The sequence below is a fragment of the Cherax quadricarinatus genome, chromosome 22, assembly GCF_038502225.1.
Source record: "Cherax quadricarinatus isolate ZL_2023a chromosome 22, ASM3850222v1, whole genome shotgun sequence".
Lineage (NCBI taxonomy): Eukaryota > Metazoa > Arthropoda > Malacostraca > Decapoda > Parastacidae > Cherax > Cherax quadricarinatus.
In genome coordinates this window covers 17,482,076-17,505,111 of record NC_091313.1, presented here as the reverse complement: position 1 = coordinate 17,505,111, position 23,036 = coordinate 17,482,076, and the positions used below count along the sequence as shown (strand labels likewise).

Genomic DNA, 23,036 nt, shown 5'->3' with positions numbered 1-23,036 from the left:
ATAAACCATCTTTGTCATCTTATTCCACTGAAAAAATTTGTAGAACCATAATCTACTTTAAAAAAGTACAAGTGCATTACATATTTGCAATTAAGTATTTAACTGAAAAAGAATCTCATTTGAGGAGAGAAATAGTGTAAGAATACTCAGTGATTATACAACAATATGGAGTGATTTTGGGTAAATGTACTGAATAGCTTTACTAAAGATATGGCTACAGCTGGTAAGAATATCACACTGAGAAAAGATTCCATTTACCTTATCAACAACAGAAGCTTTTTTCTGTGCATATGAACCCCACAACAGGAAAACAACACCTCTGTTGCAATCTGATATTGTTTTGATGACACAGTCTGTGAACTTCTCCCAGCCCTGGTCTTTGTGTGAGTTAGCTTTGTGGGCTTGTACAGTCAGACATGCATTTAACAGCAGGACACCTGGGGATAACATAATGAAAATAATTTCACCAACAGGTCATTGGTGAAAAGTGTGAGCATCTACGAAGTTTAACAATTACTATCTCGTATTACATTTTTAATTAAGTATACCTCAAAAATAACTTTATTTCATGTGAATTAATGTGATCAATTGTTGCTTACAGCATCTTTAACGTTTGGGAGGAAATTTTGAAAGTATCATTAAATAAAACAATTTGTAAAAGTATGTGATAATTAGAATCAAGTTTGACAGTGTCCTATTTAAATTTATACTGCAATTTCCCAACTGCGTTATCACAAAAATGTGCTGTTAAAATGTGTTCTATTTGAAGTTCAACTGTACTATTTTTTATTAACACATCGGCCGATTCCCACAAAGGCAGGGTGGCCCGAAAAAGAAAAACTTTCGTCATTCACTCCATCAGTGTCTTGCAGAAGAGGGGTGTGTTACACTCCAGTTACAAAACTGCAACATGAACACCCTGTACTATAGTATATAATGTTAAGTACTATCACTCATATAAGGGAAATCCTGAGAAGCTAATGTTTGATAGCTATTATATTAATGGGGAAGTGATCAACCCAGTAGGGTCATACAGCACCTGCAGAATGGGAAGCAATCAGGTTTGATCCAAGAAGGAGAACGACAGTTTCAATTTCTTGTACCAAGAACAATTCACCTTCATTAAGGCATTCCCCCTGAAGGGAATAACTTGGATAAAACTATAATAATACTACAGTGGAAACTCTAGTCATGACCATAATTCGTTCCAAAACTCTGGTCGTGATTTGATTTGTTTGTGACCCAAACCTAATTTCGCCACTGGATTGTATGTAAATAAAATTAATCCGTTCCAGACCCTTACGAACTGTATGTAATTTTTTTTTTTAACAAGCTGGCCGTCTCCCACCGAGGCAGGGTGACCCAAAAAGAAAGAAAATCTCCAAAAAGAAAATACTTTCATTATCATTCAACACTTTCACCTCACTCACACATAATCACTGTTATTGCAGAGGTGCTCAGAACACAACAGCTTAGAAGCATATACATATAAAGATACACAACATATCCCTCCAAACTGCTAATATCCTGAAGCCCCACCTTTAGAGTGCAGGCATTGTACTTCCCATTTCCAGGACTCAAGTCCGGCTATATAAAAATAACTGGACTTGAGTCCTGGAAATGGGAATTACAATGCCTGCACTCTAGAGGAGGGGTTTCGGGATATTAGCAGTTTGGAGGGATATGTTGTGTATCTTTATACGTATATGCTTCTAAACTGTTGTGTTATGAGCACCTCTGCAAAAACAGTGATTATGTGTGAGTGAGGTGAAAGTGTTGAATGATGATGAAAGTATTTTCTTTTTGGGGATTTTCTTTCTTTTTGGGTCGCCCTGCCTCGGTGAGAGACGGCCGACTTGTTAAAAAAAAAAAAAAAATTACATACAGTTCGTAGGGGTCTGGAACGGATTAATTTTATTTACATACAATCCAGTGGGGAAATTAGGTTTGGGTCACAAAAATAGTTAATTATACCATAGAATGCACAGTGTAATAGTAAATTAAATGTAGAAACTTTGAATAACACTGAGAAAACCTTGAACAACAGAGAAAACTAACACTGTAAAAGTCCTAAGAGTTTTAAGCACAGAAAAAATAATCAGAGTTTGAAAAATCCTTAATTATACAAAATAATCCACAGATTAATTGAGAAAAAACTTAAATAACAGTTAGGTGTACACAAACAACAGGAAGTGTGGAAAATTGGTGCATGCTAAAAAAATGGTGTGGAATGTGAAAATTGGTGTAGCTGTGTTTGCTCAGCACCCAATTATGTGTTCATGACCAGATTTTTCGGTTGTGAACTGATCTGTTTGTGTTAGGAAGCATTCGTGACCAGAGGTTCCACTGTAATAATAATAAAAATAATAATAATTACAATAACAAATAACTTAATTCGTTCCAGAAGGCTGTTCGAGTGATATAATAAGTCACTTCGACTTTTTTGCGTTATCCTAAGTTTTCCACACATATGCTGCTATGTATGATAATCTATTTAACTGTATTTTTGTATACCTGAATAAACTTACTTACTGGAGTATGAAACTCCTAAGTGTAATGTCAGACAAGAATGTCACTCTACACTGCTGATGGTGCAGTCATGCAATATTGCCGATTGTGCACTGCTACCAGTGAACCTTGAGAGATGTTTTTTCTTATTTGTTCTCACTGTTACACATGTCTGTCTGTGTCTTTGTCTGTCTAGTTCTGTCTCTGTTTATCACTGTCTCTCAGTCTGCTTTCTCCCACTCTGCCAGTCTATCTCAGAGAGAACTGCTCATGAACCAACAGGTATTACACATGTTGTAGAATTGTCATGTTTGAATCAAGTGGAAATGCGTATTACTTGCCACAGTCATGCTTATGGCTCATATCAACAAGCACAATATAATAGCACTGTGCTTGGCTTTTTTTGGATTATCCTAGGTAATTTATACTATTTATGATAACTGCACTTACTTGTACCCATGCCTAAATAAACTTAATTCTTGATTCTGGTTCATGAGTGGCTCTCTCTGAGGTAGACAGATAGACAGAGCTGGTCAGCCAGCCAGACATATATAACATATATTGCAGAATCGTCATCTGAACAAATGGAAATGGGTATTACAGTACTTGCCACTGTCATGCTTATGCCTTATATCTACAAGCACAGTATTGCACTTTGTCTGGCTTTTTGGGTTATCCTGGGTAATTTACATTACGTATGATAACTGTACTTAAGTATAGCTGTGCCTAAATAAACTAACTTAGTCCTTGATTCTGGTTTATGAGCAGCTCTGGGGCAAAGAAAGAGGTAGATAGATAAATAGATAGAGCCACAGAGCCAGCCAGCCATAGAACCAGCCAACCAGCCAGTCAGCTATAGAACCAGCCAGCCAGCCAGCTCCAGCCTTGCCCAGCCAGCAAGGCCAGCCAGGCCCAGCCCGGCCAGCCAGCCAACTTGGCTGGCCTGCCGAACTCGTATTACACGTTACAAAATGATTATTCTTTACTTAGGACTTAGGTTATAGGACATTCTGGCAGGATGATACTACCAGTGGTATCAAAATTGAAAGGATGTGGTGCAAATATTGAACATTAGTTATTATCAAAGTTTTTTATATTTTCTCGACCACTTATGGCCATGTTCATCTGAAAAACCACTAAACTTGTGGTCGACATCACTTTCCTTTTAAAAGGTGTGTTAATATGACATGGCATTAGTGAATCCCTGGGGTTTGCTATGCTGTTTGTTCAAGCTGGCGCTCAGTTGAACTGGTGCTTCCACAAGGTACTATGTGGTCCTAGATTTTTTTAATACTGCTCACAATGAGTGTTAAGACCCATTCTATATGGACAGGCCTATTGTGCCAAATTTGGAGGCAGGAAAAATAAAACGTCAATCTATGTTTGGATCGCTAGCAGCAAGAACACAGATCAAGGTTTGGACAGTTTAACCCGTAAACGGTCCAAACGTATATATATGTTTTTTCAACATTTGAAAGTATATAAAAAAAGTAGATCTTCTTTTTGTTTTTTTACATCTGAAAATGTGTAAAAAAAACTTTGATCTACTTTTTTTTTTGTTATATTTGAAAATATGTAAAAAAAACGTAGATCTACTTTTGTAGCACTACACATGTGAACGTAGATCTGCTTGGACCGTTTACGGGTTAAGGGTTAATAAGCTTTATGCTTAATTTTATACTGTCAACAGAGTGTAAAATGCTGGAAAAGATGATGGATATCTTACCTTGAAATATACTTTAGCCAGACCTGGAATATCAGTGCAACAAATAACTTGTACGTATTCATGATTAACCCTTTCAGGGTCCAAGGCCCAAATCTGGAGTCACGCACCAGTGTCCAAGAATTTTCAAAAAAAAAATTTGTTATTTTTTCTTATGAAATCGTAGAGAATCTTTTTGTGAAGGTAATAAAACAAAAAGTACGAAATTTGGTGGAAAATTGACGAAATTATGCTCTCGCGAATTTTGATGTGTCAGCGATATTTACGAATCGGCGATTTTGCCGACTTTGACTCCCATTTTAGGCCAATTACATTATTCCAATCAACCAAATTCTTAGCTATTTCACTAGTATTACTTCTATTCTATCGATTGAGCACAAGAAATCGCCAAGTCAACTGTTTCAACTACAATATAAAGTGATCGGAAATTGTTAATTTGGCAAATTTAATACAAAGTTCAAAATATTCCAATTTCAAAATAGGGTCCAGAATAAACAATGTAGGCATTCCTGGCACTAAACTAACATTTCCTCTGTTCATTAGTTATGCTTTGAGGCTTTACAAATAAATTCCATTTTGATTTTTTATTCACATAATGAATTTTTATTCACACCAAAAAATAGAAGATTTACTGTTATGCAATACTGTAATAATTGTATAAATATCATCACCATATTTGTGAATGTATATTAGACCCACCAGCTGACGTGTATTAGATGTGTGAGGTCGTTTGTTTACTCTTGAATATCGGCAAAAATTTAACATTTCCGCTACTTTGAGCTCAGTTTCAAGCCATTTCCAGTGCTAAAACCAATCAAAATCATCTCTATTTCTGTAATATGTCTTCCATTCTATCAAATGAGACCAAGAAATCGCAAATACAACTATAAAAAACATACGAAAAAACACTGCAAAGTTGCTGTTTTAATCGAAAAATCATGATTTCAGTTTTTTTCTCTCATTATACACAATGTGCTGCAGGATCTGTTTTATGTGGTGCACACATACCACATAGATGTATTCTCTCATATCTAGGCCCAAATGTACCACTCACAGTTTATCAGAGTGAGCTGAGCTCATGGCGTAGATCTACGGTTTGGACACTCACCGTAAAGCCATAGATCTACGGGACGGACCCTGAAAGGGTTAATATACAGTTCATCAAGAAACATTAAAATAATGCTTATAATAATAATGTAATTTAGAGAAAAATAAATTGTATGATAGGCGTTGTCACCCTGAACTAGATTTGACTTTATATTTAAACAAACCACAGAACAGGTGGGGTTAGAACCTATGGCAAGTTCATGGTAAAACTCCAGGCTAGTGCATAAGCCACTGGTCCTGCTGAGTGGTGTATGTACTGGCTTGTCTTACGACTCTCTCACCGAGGATTCAAACCCCACCTACTCTGTGGTTCTTTTGTAATTGTTTTATTATGATTTCATGAGTTATGATGACTTTCCATTTATATTTTAGATGGTGAAACTGAAAGGTTGATTTATAAAAATGGACTGGTCAATCCATATACACTAGTGTTAAAAGTGAAAAATCCATAAACTAACCCATTAAATTTAGAGAACAAGGTAGCAACACAGCAAGAAGTAAGTGAAGGAACACTGGGGATAGTGGTGCAAGTCACGGAGATATTTACTGGACTACATTGGAAAACTACTTTGTGCATTCTTCAAATTTTAGAATGTCACTTATTTGTACTGCCATTAACATTAATGTTTCTGATACAATTCAAAAAGAAATAGTGCTGGATTGCAAAGGAGATCATCAAAGGTCTGTCACTGATGACATGAGAAACAGAAATGTCCTTCCCTAGAAGACCCCACCTGAACTACACCTTTCCACAGTTATGTAGATAACTAAGGTTAAGATTAAGATGTATATTTTGACATGATACATGGTTGTACAAAGGAATATAATAGTTGGATGTACATGCCAAAAGCCCCTTTGTATGCAGAGCACTTCAGGCAAACTTAAAGATTAACTTAAGATTAGGAAGTCAATACTAGTTCATATGGTCATTAGATGAGTGATAATAAGTAAAAGAGAACTGAATATTCTATTAGGTAATGCTATATTAATTAATTAATTTGGCTAACATTTCCAACTATTACTCAGCAGAACTCAGGCACTGTTTTACATTATAAACACCACAGAAATTATTTCGAGAGATATTAAGATACAGTGGTACCTCGAATTACTAACTTAATTTGTTCCAAAAGGCTGTTCGAGTGCCAATACTGAAGGAATTTGTTCCCATAAGGAATAATGCAAATTAGATTTCTCCGTATCATACCCCCAAAAATACACTTACAGAAGCACTTACAAAAATACACTTACATAATTGTTCGAGTTGGAAGCTGTTCAAAACTCGAGGTACCACTGTATTAGGTTGGTTGACAGCAACATTCGGGGAGGTACTACCGTCCTACCAAGCGAGTGTAAAAAGGAAGCCTGTATTTGTTTTACATGATGGTAGGATTGCTGGTGTCTACTGTCTGTCTCAAACATGCAAGATTTCAGGTACATCTTGCTACTTCTACTTACACTTAGGTCACACTACACATACATGTACAGGTTTATGTATACACACTCATCTGAGTTTTCTTTGATTTTATCTTATCCCAGACTTTTCAACATCTTACCAGAAGATATCAGAAACACTGCTGGAACAAGTGTTGAAGCCTTCAAGAGGAAACTAGACAAGTACCTTCACCAGGTGCCAGATCAACCAGGCTGTGATGGATATGTGAGGCAGCAGGCCTCCAGCAGCAACAGCCTGGTTGACCAGCCAAGCACCAGACGAGCCTGGCCCATGGCCGGGCTCAGAGAGTAGATATACTCTCGAAATTCTTCAAGGGTAAGGTATTGTTCTTATTGCTTTTCCTTTCATATCTATGGGGAAGTGGAATAAGAACCTTTCCTCCATAAGCCATGCATGTTGTAAAAGTCGACTAAAATGCCGTAACCACTTTCCCGTTATAGCCTACTAAAAAGAATAAGAAGAAAACCGTTTGAATGTGTGAATGATAAGAAAGAGATGATTGTGGATGTCATGAATGAGAGAAGCTGGATGTCCTGGCTTTAAGTGAAACAAAGCTGAAGGGGGTGGGAGAGTTTCAGTGGGAGAAATAAATGGGATTAGGTCAGGGGTTTCAAACAGAGTTAGAGCTAAAGGAGTAGTAGCAATATTGTTGAAGAATAAGTTATGGCAGGAAAATAGGGAATATAAATGCATAAATTCAAGGATTATGTAGAGTAAAATAAGGGTTGGATGTGAGAAGTGGGTTATAGTAAGTGTTTATGCACCTGGAGGAGAGACAAGTGTGGAGGAGAGATTTTGGGAAATGTTGAGCGCATGGGGAGTTTTGAACCAAGTGAGAGAGTACTTGTGGTTGGGGATCCCAATATAACGAGGTGTATTTGGTATTCTGGTAGCGGGTAGTAAATGATACGTCTTCGGAGGCTTCTTTGTTTATTAAGTAGTGGTGGGTACACAGGCTTGTGTTGTGCCCATGGCCCGGGCAGGGCCATAACACGAGAGAGAGCTGGGAGTACTTGTGTCTTGCTGCTAGGCCGCTGTGTGAGTGAGAGCGAGGCAAGTCTGGGCATACTGAAGTGGCAAGGCCTATAGGTGGCAGCACCAGCATGCCGCGAAATATGAACTAAGCTGGCAGACAGCATGGGCTGTCTGTGCAGACAGTACAGGCTGTCTACATACGCTCGGCCACCTACCGCTCGTCGTCCTGACGCGACAATACTGGTAGTAAAAGAAACTCGGTCTCTCTCTCGTAGGAACAGGGCACAGAACACAAAATAAAAACATATATATACATATGGACATGAAAAAAAAACTTCCTACAGGGAGGGAAGAAAAAAACATGTGGGGTGTGCTAAACATCATGGTCAAAGGCAATGAGCGTCAAAGGGCATCACTGCACGCCTTCCTGCGTCTGGACATACTGCAACACGGGAGACATCGCTGCTGCTGAGCTGTGACGTAACAGGTTAAGGTCTCCTCTGGAACGGTGAAGCAGTCATCGTAGGAGTCGCTGCAGGTTTTCACTCAACCTGGGGCACGACATGCTGGTGCCCTTGAGTGAGGTGTCGACAAAACTCGGCAACTGGGCAGGACTTCTGGCAAGCGACTCAGGAGGACACTTCTCGACTGGTACTGTCGCTGGGCTGTCACTGCCGGCGAGCGTGGAGCGAGTTGTGGAGCGAGTCGTGGCAGAGACGACTGGGCGAAACATCTGGGAGTCGTAACATCATACACCAGACTGCAGTGAGAGAGCTAGCAGTCAAAGTGACATCTTCTTTGTGCAGGCTGCTCACTGAACCTTGTGACACGAGGCTGACACAGTGTGTCATTCTCTCCACAGTTGGAGTTATAGCAGAGGTTAGTCTAAGCGTCCCCAGACTTGTTTCTCTACACATAACTGCACTCTGACGGTCTGGAGGTGAAGTGAAACAAATCTCGATGGGAATCGTAGCAGGTACGATTCTGCAGAACATCACGAGCGACGAGCATAAAAGCTTTCTGTACAAGAGGGCTCGTACGCTCAGGGCTGAGTAATCAGCTGTCAAACACACTGGTCACACGGGTGACTTAACACAGTGGTACTACTCAGGTCTGGCTCAGACCTCGCTGGACACACGGAAACTTTACACACACACCGCGGTACTACAACATGTGAGAACACTGACTGAGAAGAATTAATTAACACACGACTTATATCTTCTCTCAATCTTCTCGACAATACTGAAATAATTACTGAACACTCGATGGTGACATCATGTGATGTCAGGCGTGATGTCGCGAGGTGACGTCAGCAGGACTGTGACGTCACAGTCCTGCTGATGTCAGCAGACATCTCGAGGTGACGTCAGGCAGACATCGTGAGGTGACGTCAGCAGACATCTTGAGGTGACGTCAGCAGACATCGTGACGTCATGAAGTCGGGCAGCATCGTGGGTGACGTCAATGTGATGCGGGCAGCAGACCACAGCATGTGGCCTGGGACATCTGGTAACTCACGTGGCTGGTAGATCCACGTGACATCGCCCACACCCACGTGATGTCGTGATCCACGTGGTGTCATGATCTACGTGGCATGCTGGTCCACGTAGCTTCGAGTGGCCACGGACACTCGGATACACAGTTCTGGCAATGAATTCACATGGAAAACAGCAGAAAACACAGCAGAGGGAGTGGGCAGTGGTGAGTGGTGTATGGTAGACGGGTGAGCGTGAGCAGGGCGAGCATGGGCAAGGTGAGGAACAGCCACTTCCTCTCCTCTCCTCCCCCACCCACAAATACATAGAGAACTCACACTGGACGCAGAAATCACCACAAAACTCACCTCTGGCTTGCTGAAACAGCTGTGCTGAGCTGAACAACAACAACAGCAACATACAAGTGACGCTGAACACGTGACTTGAGAAACAGCGTGGGACACTGTAGCGTGGGGTCACTGTAGCGTGGGGTCACTTACAATTCTCAAAGAAATTCGGCAAATTTCGGCTGGATCCTGCTTGTACCTGTGTCTGGATAATGTGCAGATACGACATCAGGATAACTTGTTGAGAGACGGATGCTTGTTGTGTAGGGGGATGAAATGAAGATGACTTCATACCTCTTCCTCCCTCTCTCCAGGCAAACAAAACTGCTGCGAGCACCACTGTCATCAATGCTAAAGTGGGTAAAAATGTTGTGGAGGGAGTAGTAGGTAAATTTGGGGTGCAAGGGGTAAATGAAAATGGGGAGCCTTTACTTATGTTTAGAAAGAGGTTTGGTAATAAGTAATACATATTTTATGAAAAAGAGAATAAATAAGTATACAAGGTATGATATAACACGTAATGGAAGTAGTTTGTTAGATTCTGTATTGGTGGATAAAAGGTTGATGAGTAGGCTTCAGGATATACATGTTTATAGAGGGCAACTGATATATTGGATCATTATTTAGTTGTAGCTACAGTTAGCATATGAGGTAGATGGGACAAAAGGAAAATGGCAGCAACAAGTAAGAGAGAGGTGAAAGTGTATAAACTAAGGAAAGAGGAAGTTAGGGTGAAATATAAGCAACTATTGGCAGAAAGGTGGGCTAGTGCAAGTATGAGTAGTGGGGGGGTTGAAGAGGGTTAGAATAGTTTTAAAAATGCAGTATTAGAATGTGGGGCATAAGTTTTTGGCTATAGGAGGGTGGGTGCAAGAGGAAAGAGGAATGTTTGGTGGAATGATGAAGTAAAGGGTGTGATAAGAGAAAAAGATAGCTTAAGGGAGGTTTTTACAAAGCAGAAGTCTTATAAGAAGAGCAGATGATAGAGTGGGAGAGGCACTGTCAAGAAATTTTGGTGAAAATAAGAAAAAAATATTGGAGTGAGATAAATAAGTTAAGAAAGCCTAAGGAACGAATGGATTTGTTAAAAACAGAATAGGGGAGTTTGTAGATGGGGAGCTGGAGGTATTGGGTAGATGGCGGGAATACTTTGAGGAACTTTTAAATGTCGATGAAGAAAGGGAGGTGGTAATTTCAATTACTGGCCAGGGATATACCTTTACCTTCATACCTTTGAATAATTTCGAGAGTATATCTACTCTCTGAGCCCGGCCATGGGCCAGGGAGGTATAACATCTTTTAGGAGTGAAGAAGAGCAGGATCTGAGTGTGGGGGAGGTGCGTGAGGCATTACGTAGAATGAAAGGGGGTAAAGCAGCTGAAGCTGATGGGATCATGACAAAAATGTTAAAAGCAGGGGAGGATATAGTGTTGGAGTGGTTGGTATTTTTGGTTAATAAATGTATGAAAGAGGGGAAGGTACCTAGGGATTGGCAGAGAGCATGTATAGTTCCTTTATATAAAGGGAATGGGGACAAAATAAATTGTAAAAATTATAGGGGAAGAAGTTTACTGAGTATACCAGGAAAAGTGTACAGTAGGGTTATTATTGAAAGAATCAGAGGTAAGACAGAGAGTAGGATTGAAGATGAGCAAGGAGGCTTTAGAGTGGATAGGGGATGTGTAGATCAAGTGTTTACATTGAAGCATATATGTGAACAGTATTTAAATAAAGGTAGGGAAGTTTTCATTGCATTTATGGATTTAGAAAAGGCATATGATAAGAGTGGACAGGGAAGCAATATGGCAGATGTTGCAAGTAGTATATGGAATAAGTATTAAGTTACTAAATGCTGTAGAGTTTTTATGAGGATAGTGAGGCTCAGGTTGGGGTGTGTAGGAGAGAGGGAGATTACTTCAAGGTAAAAGTAGGTCTTAGAAAGGGATGTGTAATGTCACCATGGTTGTTTAATATATTTATAGATGGGGTTGTAAAAGATGTAAATGCTAGGGTGTTGGGGAGAGGGGTGGGATTAAATTATGGGGAATCAAATACAAAATGGGAGTTGGCGCAGTTACTTTTTGCTGATGATACTGTGCTTATGGGAGATTCTAAAAAAAAAGTTGCAAAGGTTAGTGGACGAATTTGGGAGGGTGTGTAAAGGTAGAAAGTTGAAAGTGAACATAGATAAGAGTAAGGTGATGAAGGTATCAAATGATTTAGATAAAGTAAAATTCGATATCACATCGGAGAGAGGGAGTATGGAAGAAGTAAATGTTTTCAGATATTTGGGAGTTAACTTGTCAGTGGATGAGTTTATGAAGGATGAGGTTAACCATAGAATTGATGAAGGAAAAAAGGTGAGTGGTGCGTTGAGGTATCTGTGGATTCAAAAAAAGTTATCCATGGAGGCAAAGAAGGGAATGTACGAAAGAAAAGTCATACCAACACTCTTATATGGATGTGAAGTTTGCGTTCCAAATGCTGCAGCGAGGAGGTTGCTGGATGCAGTGGAGATGTCCTGTCTAAGGGCAATGTGTGGTGTAAATATTATACAGAGAATTCGGAGTGTGGAAATTAGGTGTGGAATTACTAAAAGTATTAGTCAGAGGGCTGAAGAGGGGTTGTTCAGGTGGTTTGGTCATTTAGAGAGAATGGATCAAAGTAGAATGACTTGAAGAGCATATAAATCTATGGGGGGAAGGAAGGAGGGGTAGGGGTCATCCTCGAAAAGGTTGGAGGGAGGGGGTACAGGAGGTTTTGTGGGTGAGGGGCTTGGACTTCCAGCAAGGTTGTGTGAGTGTGTTTGATAGGAGTGAATGGAGACAAATGGTTTTTGGGACCTGAGGAGCTGTTGGAGAGTGAGCAGGGTAATATTTTGTGAAGGGATTCAGGGAAACTGGTTAACCGGACATAAGTCCTGGAAATGGGAAGTACAATGCCTGCCTGGAATTTGTATTGATAAAGCCACTGGATGGCGAAACGTCTACAACAAAGATACCCAGATGTTGCACATGTCTTAATTTCATCTTGTCGGTATTATATACCATTCTTGCACACAATTACATTAACCATTTGACATTACTTATCGCCCTACCTTGGCCATCTCCAACTGAGGTATGGTGGCCTGAAAAAAGAAAAACTTTCTTCTTCTTTCAACAAACCGGCCGTATCCCTCCAAGGCAGGGTGGCCCAAAAAGAAAAACGAAATTTTCTCTTTAAATTTAGTAATCTATACAGGAGAAGGGATTACTAGCCCCATGCTCCCGGCATTTTAGTTGCCTCTTACAACACGCATGGCTTACGGAGGAAGAATTCTGTTCCACTTCCCCATGGAGATAAGAGGAAATAAACAAGAATAAGAACTAGAAAGAAAATAGAAGAAAACTCAGAGGGGTGTGTGTATATATATGCTTGTACATGTATGTGTAGTGTGACCTAAGTGTAAGTAGAAGTAGCAAGACGTACCTGAAATCTTGCATTTTCATGAGACAGAAAAGACACCAGCAATCCTACCATCATGTAAAACAATTACAGGCTTTAGTTTTACACTCACTTGGTAGGACGGTAGTACCTCCCTGGGCGGTTGCTGTCTACCAACCTACTACCTAGAAGAAAAACTTTCACTATCATTAATTCCATCACTAGCCTGCCAGTGGCGTGCTGCCATTACAGGCGAGATGACTTTCCAAACTACAACATTCCTATCCCTCTTCAGAGTGAACGCACAAAACATGCACACACAAAACACCCAATTAAAGCAAAAAAAGAAACGTCATAGTACCAACCCAGAACAATTAAATTTTACAATGCTATAAATTATCATGCAAGAATCCTCAATTGTAGCTCCCTCATACTTTTTGTAATTACTTGACCTGACACTGTTCAATAATGTAAATTGATGCAACCAGAATACATTGAGAATCAACCTTCACATCAGTCAATACAGTGGTATTACAAAAGAAAAATGATCAAATTTTAATAAGTTACTATTATTAAACAGCTATTGCAGAGTTTACATAAGAAACAGTCATAGACCTGTATGGATAGGAGTGGCAGAGAATAACAAAGAAAGCACTTATAAGATTTCCATGGGTATATGAACCAAGCACATGTACTTGAAACACAGTATATATATCAGAAAGCTGATAAAATGACATACAAAAATGTAAACTTATTTGTACAGTGTACCCCCGGTTCGTGAAGCCATCGGTATCCGATAAATCCAGTATCCGAAGCATTATATCGCAAAAAATTTGCCTCGATTCCCGTTACAAAACCTGGTATGCAATACGATTCGTACCAGATGTGTCCAGTGTTTACAAGCCAGCCAGTGTGAGCACATCTAAGGATACATTCGGTACATTCTATATTATCCATATTATCACTGTTTTTGGTGCTTGTTTCTGCAAAATAAGTCACCTTGGGCCCCAAGAAAGCTTCTAGTGCCAACCCATCGAGACCAAGGGTGCTAATGACTATTGAAATTAAGGAAATGTGTGCAAAGTGGCTTGAAGTGCAAACCTTTTTTGATGAAAATCACCCTGACACAGTTACTGCAAGCAGTGTTGGCAACCTGTACACTGACAATGTTGTGAACAACTTTAGGAAAGTCATAAAGGAACGAGAGGTACAGGCCTGTATGGACAGATATGTTGTGCGACAGAAGTCCAGTGACTCTCAAGCTGGTCCTAGTGGCATTAAAAGAAGAAGGGAAGTAACCCTGGAAAAGGACTTGCTACCTCAAGTCCTAATGGAGGGAGATTCCCCTTCTAAACATTGAAAACTTTGACACTCTCCCCTCCTCCCATTCCATCAATCATCACCAGATCTTCATTAAAGGTAAGTGTCAATTATTCTATTGTGATTATTCTATTGTTATTATTGTTATTGTAATTATTATATTGCATTAAACTTAATATATCATGTTGTAAAAGGTTTTTTTCATACTTTTGGGTGTCTTGCACGGATTAATTTGATTTCTATTATTTCTTATGGGGAAAATTGAGTCGCTTTCCGATAATTTTGGTTTACGATGAGCTCTCAGGAACGGATTAATATCGTGAACTTGGGGTCCACTGTATAACGTTTCACCCACTTCATAAGCCCCTATATAGATGAACCATTGTATGCACTAATAAAGGTCTATTTTTTTTTTGTGTGTCTTCTTACCTCATGAACCAAGTGTGCAGCAAGATCTAATGAATAACAAATTAGATTCTTACCTTGCTTTGCCCAGCCAAGCAAATATCCATGCGAAGGACGCTCAAATCCTGGTATATCAGACTCCAGTTCCTTATACATGTTCAGCAAACTGTAAAAATAATTTTTAAGTTACAGACCAACTTGATACTTTGTATTCTGTCAGCTAGAAAAGAAACAATTATACAGTATCAAAATATCCTTATTATATGATTTTATATCATTAACATTTCTGTACTGGTGTTGAAATATAAATCCTATACATTTAAGATTATTCAAAGGAAAATTTCACATAATTTCTTATATTATCAGAAGTTGGCAATGTTCACTCCTACAGCAATATTTATATTTTAAGTACAGTCTCTCCTCACGTAACGACGTACTTGTTTAATGACTGCTCAGACTTACGATCAGCTCTCTGACCAGTGTGCATACCTAAGTAATGTATGTATATTAGAGCTGATTTCCTTTATTCTGTTTATTACAATATACTACAGTAAACTACTGTATAAACATTTAAAAATATACTAAAAATGTTATATATGGTGCAAAGGTGACATTAAAACAATATCTAAAGATAGTTGATGCAAACCCACTATCAGTATAGTATGCTCTTCCCTTTATGACCAATTCGTTTACCGACCTACTCTTAGGAACGGAACTCCGTTGTTAAGTGAGGAGAGACTGTACATGCCTAGAAACTCCAGCTTCTACCACAAAAGTGGCAGAAGTTGGATGTGTTTTCTTAAGACACTTGCTGTCCATTGTTCATTCATTAGTAAAATGGGTACCTGGGTGTTAGTCGACTGGTGTGGGTCACACCCTGGGAACAAAATTGACCTAATTTGCTGAAATGCTCTTCATAACAAGGGGCTTTCTCAGTGGCGTCGTAAGGAGGGTGGGGGCGTCCCGGGTGACACCATTTAGGGGGTGACGTCATAGAGCCGCTAAAGAAGGTAACACTAATGACCAAAACTGTGCTGCAGCAACGTAAGAGAAAAATCCTTCATTTCTATATAGCCTATTATAGGATTACAGAGTACAAATAGGCCTATACAGGGAAAATCATTGATTTTGATGATGTGACAGATGATGTTGCAGGATTGAAGGCAAGGAAATGAAATATCAGATTCAATGAGATGTTACCTGTACTCAAGGTCAAATCGGAACTAGCATTTTTCTTTATTTTTCAAGTTTTTTTTTTTTTCACTGTTGAAAATGAATAAATGTAGGATCTGTGGCCTGTACTCAAAGTGGTATATGAGTTTATGTTTCCTCAATATTACTACGATTATTTATTTTATCATTAACCCTTTGACTGTCGCGGCCGTATATGTACGTCTTACGAGGTACCGTGTTTGACGTATATATACTCATAAATTCTAGCGGCTTCAAATCAAGCAGGAGAAAGCTGGTAGGCCCACATGTGAGAGAATGGGTCTGTGTGGTCAGTGTGCACCATATAAAAAAAATCTTGGAGCACGCAGTGCATAATGAGAAAAAAAAAAACTCCAACCGTTTTTTTTAATTAAAATGCCAACTTTGTGGTCTATTTTCGTATAGTATTTATGGTTGTATTCTCATTTTCTTGGTCTAATTTGATAGAATGGAAAACATATTATAGAAATAGAGGTGATTTTGATTGATTTTACTATAAAAAGAATCTAGAAATAGAGCTCAAAGTAGGGGAAATGTTTGATTTTTGCCAATGTTCAAAAGTAAACAAATGATGCCATTTTCCAATAAATGTCCAATTAGCCATTCTAATATGCAGTCACGAATGGGTTGATGTTATTTATACAATTATTACAGTATTGCAGTAGTCTGCATAATAGTAAGTCTTCTATTTTTTGTTTGAATAAAAATTCAAAATAGAAAGCAAGAATAATATCAGAGGGGATTGGAGATGTGACTGATGAACAAAGAAGATGTTATTTTAGAGCCAGGAATGTCTGCATTGTTCATTTTCGACCTTATTTTGAAATTGTCATATTTTTTAGTTTTCGTGAAATTGGCCAAATTCCAAATTTCTGACCACATTATTAGGTAGTTGAAATCGGTAAGTGGGCAGTTTCTTGTACTCAATCGATAGAAAAAATGGAGTTCTAAAGAAATAGCTATGAGTTTGGGCGACTGGAACAATGGAATTAGCTGAAAATAGGGCTCAAAGTTGGCGAAATCGCCGATTTGTAAACATCGCTGAGGTTGCTAACTTCGCGAGAGCATAATTCCGTCAGTTTTCCATCAAATTTCGTTTTTTTGGTGTCATTACAATCGGGAAAAGATTCTCTATCATTTCATAAGAAAAAATAATTTTTTTTTTTTAAATTTTGCGACACCAGGAGACACCTCAGGATTGGGGGTTGCGACAGTCAAAGGGTTAATAAAGTTCGGTTTATGGCCTTTAAACGTTATCATTACTAAACATTAGTCACTGGGCATGCAGTAGTGACGTAACTGGAGTTTACTCCCCTTATCCTCCTGCCCTTGGATTTCATGGGGTGACACCAAAAATGCCACCCCGGGTGACACCAAAGATTCCGCCCCGGGTGACGCCAACCCTAGCGACGCCTCTGGGCTTTCTATATACGTAGTAGTATGTCACCGATGTCAGATAGGCATATATACCTTGTACACGTACTTGTAGAAAAAAAGATTATCATCATTACAGTGGCCCCTCATTTATCGTCGTTAATCCGTTCCTGGAGTGCGACGATTATTGAAACAGACTATTTTCGAATCAATTTTCCCCATAAGAAATAATGTAAATACAATTAATCCATTCCTGACACCCAGAAGTATTAAAACAAAATTTTTTTTTACATGAAATATAGATGTAGTACATAAACAATACAATGGGACATGATGAATGAAACATTAACAGCATAACACTTACCTTTATTGGCAATTCTTCTTAGTGTATGGAAGACTGGAGGAGGAGTTTGTTACTGTTTGGAAGGGGAATCCCCTTCCATCAACACCTCAGGTACCAAGTCCTTTTCTGGGGTTACATAGTTCTCTTCTCTATTTCTTAATGCCACTAGGACCAGCTTGAGAGTCACTGGAGTCCTGTCTTGCAAAAAAAGTGTCCAGAGAGCTCTGTTTCTGGCATCTCTCTAAAACTTCCCTAAAATGGGCCAAGACTTTGTCACTGTACAAGCTGCCGATATGACTTGCAACATCCTTCTCAGGGTGATGTTTCTCCATAAATCTTTCCATCCTACCCCACATTTCAAAAATCTCCTTAATTTCTGAAGAAGGCACCTTCTTCCATCTCTCTTCCTCCTCCTCTGCAGCAAGATTCTGAGCTACGATCTGTTGCTGTTCATGCTGAAGCTCTTGCAGCTCCTCAGTGGTTAGCTCTTTGCTGTGGTCCTCCACCAACTTTTCCACATCCTCCAAACTCACATCCAACCCCATGGAACTCCCCAGTGCCACAATAGATTTCACAACTGACATAGGCTCATCAGGGTCAGCCACAAACCCTTCAAAATCCCTCTTGTGGACACAATCTGGCCACAATTTTCTCCAAGCAACAGCAGCTTCCTTGATTTCCTTTTCCTTTGCCACGATGGAAGATATGGTTGTATGGGGTTTATTATACATCCCGGCCAGTTCGGCCACACGTACGCCACTTTCATATTGTTCAATGATGTTTTTCTTAAATTCAATTGTATTTCTCACCTTCTTTACCAAAGGCTTGGCACTAGGAGCTTTCTTTGGAGCCATGGTAGCTTATTTAGCATTTGCAAGCACTAAAATGAATGGAATATTATAAAATATTTCGTATGAACAAGGGAGGGGACCGTCGCTCACTGGTAAACAATGGCACACTGGCTGGGAAGGGAGGCCGAGGCGGCTCAGAGTCGTGAGTACGCCTCCAGAACGAACGACGATTAGTGAGTCAACCGACCATTTGCGAGCCAATGTTTGGACTAAAGGACGACTATTGAGCCCGATGATTATCAAGGGACCACTGTATTATTTTTCTTTTAACAAAGTGGCCGTATACCACCGAGGCAGGGTGGCCCAAAATTAAAAACGAAAATTTCTCCTTTTAAATTTAGTAATATATACGTACAGGAGAAGGAGTTATTAGCCCCTTGTTCCCGACATTTTAGTTGCCTCTTATGACACGCATGGCTTACAGAGGAAAAATTCTGTTCCGCTTCCCCATGGAGATAAGCAGAAATAAACAAGTACAAGAACTAGTAAGAAAATAGAAGAAAACCCTGACGGGTATGTATATATACGTATATACATGTACATGCACGTGTAGTATGACCTAAGTGTAAGTAGAAGTAGCAAAATACGTATACTTGGAATCTCACATGTTTATGAGACAAAAAAAGACACCAGCAATCCTACCATAATGTAAAACAATTACAAGCTTCCGTTTCACACTTATCAGGCAGGACGGTAGTACCTCCCTGAGTGGTTGCTGTCTACCAGCCTACTACCTAGGTACAGTATTATTATTATTATTTTTTTTGTTATTATTTCTTTCTTTCAACACACCGGCCATATCCCATAGAGGCGGGGTGGCCCAAAAGGAAAAACGAAAGTTTCGCCTTTTAAATTTAGTAATATATACAGGAGAAAGGGTTACTAGCCCATTGCTCCCACCATTTTAGCCGCCTCTTACGACACGCATGGCTTACGGAGGAAGAATTCTGTTCCACTTCCCCATGGAGATAAGAGGAAATAAACAAGAACAAGTACTAGAAAGAAAATAGAAGAAAATCCAGAGGGGTATGTATATATATATGCTTGTACATGTATGTGTAGTGTGACCTAAGTGTAAGTAGAAGTAGCAAGACATACCTGAAATCTTGCATGTTTATGAAACAGAAAAAAGGACACCAGCAATCCTACCATCATGTAAAACAATTACAGGTTTTCGTTTCACACTCACTTGGCAGGACGGTAGTACCTCCCTGGGCGGTTGCTGTCTACCAACCTACTACCTAGGTACAGTATTATTATTTTTATTATTGTTCTTTCTTCTTTCAACACACCGGCTGTATCCCACCGAGGCGGGGTGGCCCAAAAGGAAAAATGAAAGTTTCTCCTTTTACATATAGTAATATATACAGGAGAAGAGGTTACTAGCCCCTTGCTCCCGGCATTTTAGTCGCCTCTTACAACACGCATGGCCTACGGAGGAAGAATTCTGTTCCACTTCCCCATGGAGATAAGAGGAAATAAACAAGAATAAGAACTAGAAAGAAAATAGAAGAAAAACCCAGAGAGGTGTGTATATATGTGCTTGTACATGTATGTGTAGTGTGACCTAAGTTTAAGTAGAAGTAGCAAGATGTACCTGAAATCTTGCATGTTTATGAGACAGACAAAAAACACCAGCAATCCTACCATCATGTAAAACAATTACAGGCTTTCGTTTTACACTCACTTGGCAGGACGGTAGTACCTCCCTGGGCGGTTGTTGTCTACCAACCTACTACCTAGGTACAGTATTATTATTTTTATTATTGTTATTATTATTATTTCCTGCATTCTTCCCTTTTACTGTTTGTGAAATTATAATATTTGAGGAAAATAAACATCCCACAAATGAAGTTGTTGCTTTTTAAACACATCAGTCATTTCCCATCGAGGCTGGTGACCCGAAAAAGAAGAAACACTTTCATCTTCACTCACTCCATCACTGTCTTGCCAGGGCTGTGCTAATACAACAGTTCAAAAACTGCAAATAGCTGAAGGAAAATAGTCAAGAAGCCACTTATGGCAACACTTTCCCTTTAATTATTGCCCTTTGTTTTAGTAAACGTGTCTTTATCCATAAATGCTACTAGTATTCTTGCACATGAGTTAAGTTTCAAAACCTAACACACAATAATAATAATACTAATAACAATAATAATAATAATAATAATAATAATAATAATAATAATAATAATCATCATCATCTTAACCCCTTCTCATATATACATTACTGAAGCTAAAAAGAGAAACTTTTGTTTTTCTTTTTGGGTCACCCTGCCTCGGTGGGATACGGCCGGTTTTTGAAAGAATAATAATAATTAATCTATGCTTTTACAAATACAGTGGACCCCCCGACTTACGAACATCTCCCAACTTGAGCAATTATGTAAGTGTATTTTTTTAAGTGCTTCTGTAAGTGTATTTTTGGGGGTCTGAAATGGACTAATCTAATTTACAATATTCCTTATGGGAGCAAATTCGTTCGGTAACGGCACCCGAACAGCCTTCTGGAACGAATTAATATTGTAAGTCGGGGGTCTCTGTACAAGATACATCTTATACAGATCTAGCTGACATCAATGACATACAATACAGAAAGCCCCTGGTTATGCAGAGCATTTTGCACACCTTAGGTTAATCTTGTCCCCCAGGATGCAACCCACACTAGTTGACCAACACTCAGTTATCTACCTGAAACAGTACAAAAATTTGCATCTTAAAGTTGAACTTTTAAGGAATGAGTAGAAGTCTCCAAGAAGAAACTGTAGCACTGCCTACATCAGGTGCCAGATCAACCAGGCTGTGATGGCTATGTAGGCTGGCAGGTTAATAACAGCACCAGCCTGATTGAAAAAGCAATCAACAGGGTAGGAGAAATACAAAACCAGACACAGGTCTCTCACATAGATCTGAAGTGATTATTATTGGAAAAATGACATTTATATAAACGATAGAAACAAACTGAAAGAATTAAGCTTAATTCACAAAGTTTTTTTTTTATTATTATTGAACATTTGAATTAATGTTAAACCTCATCACCATTATCAAGATTTTCAACAATGTTTTTATACTTTTTGTTCTTTTTTCAAGGTTGTGCTTTGCAAAATGCAGCTACACTGCATGGATTAGAATGTGGGGCAGAAGTTTGTGGTTTTATTAAAAGCAGGGGGGGATATAGTGTTGGAGTGGTTGGTACTTTTGTTTAATAAATGTATGAAAGAGGGGAAGGTACCTAGGGATTGGCAGAGAACATGTATAGTCCCTTTATATAAAGGGAAAGGGGACAAAAGAGACTGTAAAAATTATAGAGGAATAAGCTTACTGAGTATACCAGGAAAAGTGTACGGTAGGGTTATAATTGAAAGAATTAGAGGTAAGACAGAATGTAGGATTGCGGATGAGCAAGGAGGTTTTAGAGTGGGTAGGGGATGTGTAGATCAGGTGTTTACATTGAAGCATATATGTGAACAGTATTTAGATAAAGATAGGGAAGTTTTTATTGCATTTATGGATTTAGAAAAGGCATATGATAGAGTGGATAGAGGAGCAATGTGGCAGATGTTGCAAGTATATGGAATAGGTGGTAAGTTATTAAATGCTGTAAAGAGTTTTTATGAGAATAGTGAGGCTCAAGTTAGGGTGTGTAGAAGAGAGGGAGACTACTTCCCGGTAAAAGTAGGTCTTAGACAGGGATGTGTAATGTCACCATGGTTGTTTAATATATTTATAGATGGGGTTGTAAAGGAAGTAAATGCTAGGGTGTTTGGGAGAGGGGTGGGATTAAATTATGGGGAATCAAATTCAAAATGGGAATTGACACAGTTACTTTTTGCTGATGATACTGTGCTTATGGGAGATTCTAAAGAAAAATTGCAAAGGTTAGTGGATGAGTTTGGGAATGTGTGTAAAGGTAGAAAGTTGAAAGTGAACATAGAAAAGAGTAAGGTGATGAGGGTGTCAAATGATTTAGATAAAGAAAAATTGGATATCAAATTGGGGAGGAGGAGTATGGCAGAAGTGAATGTTTTTAGATACTTGGGAGTTGACGTGTCGGCGGATGGATTTATGAAGGATGAGGTTAATCATAGAATTGATGAGGGAAAAAAGGTGAGTGGTGCGTTGAGGTATATGTGGAGTCAAAAAACGTTATCTATGGAGGCAAAGAAGGGAATGTATGAAAGTATAGTAGTACCAACACTCTTATATGGATGTGAAGCTTGGGTGGTAAATGCAGCAGCGAGGAGACGGTTGGAGGCAGTGGAGATGTCCTGTTTAAGGGCAATGTGTGGTGTAAATATTATGCAGAAAATTCGGAGTGTGGAAATTAGGAGAAGGTGTGGAGTTAATAAAAGTATTAGTCAGAGGGCAGAAGAGGGGTTGTTGAGGTGGTTTGGTCATTTAGAGAGAATGGATCAAAGTAGAATGACATGGAAAGCATATAAATCTATAGGGGAAGGAAGGCGGGGTAGGGGTCGTCCTCGAAAGGGTTGGAGAGAGGGGGTAAAGGAGGTTTTGTGGGT

At 39.2% G+C, this 23,036-nt stretch overlaps 1 protein-coding gene across 2 annotated transcripts in view; it reads right to left on the bottom strand.

Annotated features, from left to right (window-relative positions):
* Positions 1 to 23,036, bottom strand: part of LOC128689669 (uracil-DNA glycosylase) — a 36,604-nt gene that overhangs the window by 2,730 nt on the left and 10,838 nt on the right. The window contains exons 6-7 of one of the 2 annotated variants that reach the window (XM_053778029.2): positions 14,814 to 14,902; positions 259 to 437 (exon numbers count right to left, since the gene is read on the bottom strand). In XM_053778029.2, coding sequence (XP_053634004.2) covers positions 259 to 437; positions 14,814 to 14,902 — 268 coding nt within the window. The remainder of the gene's footprint in view (positions 1 to 258; positions 438 to 14,813; positions 14,903 to 23,036) is intronic. The other variant, XM_053778030.2, reaches the window with a different exon arrangement.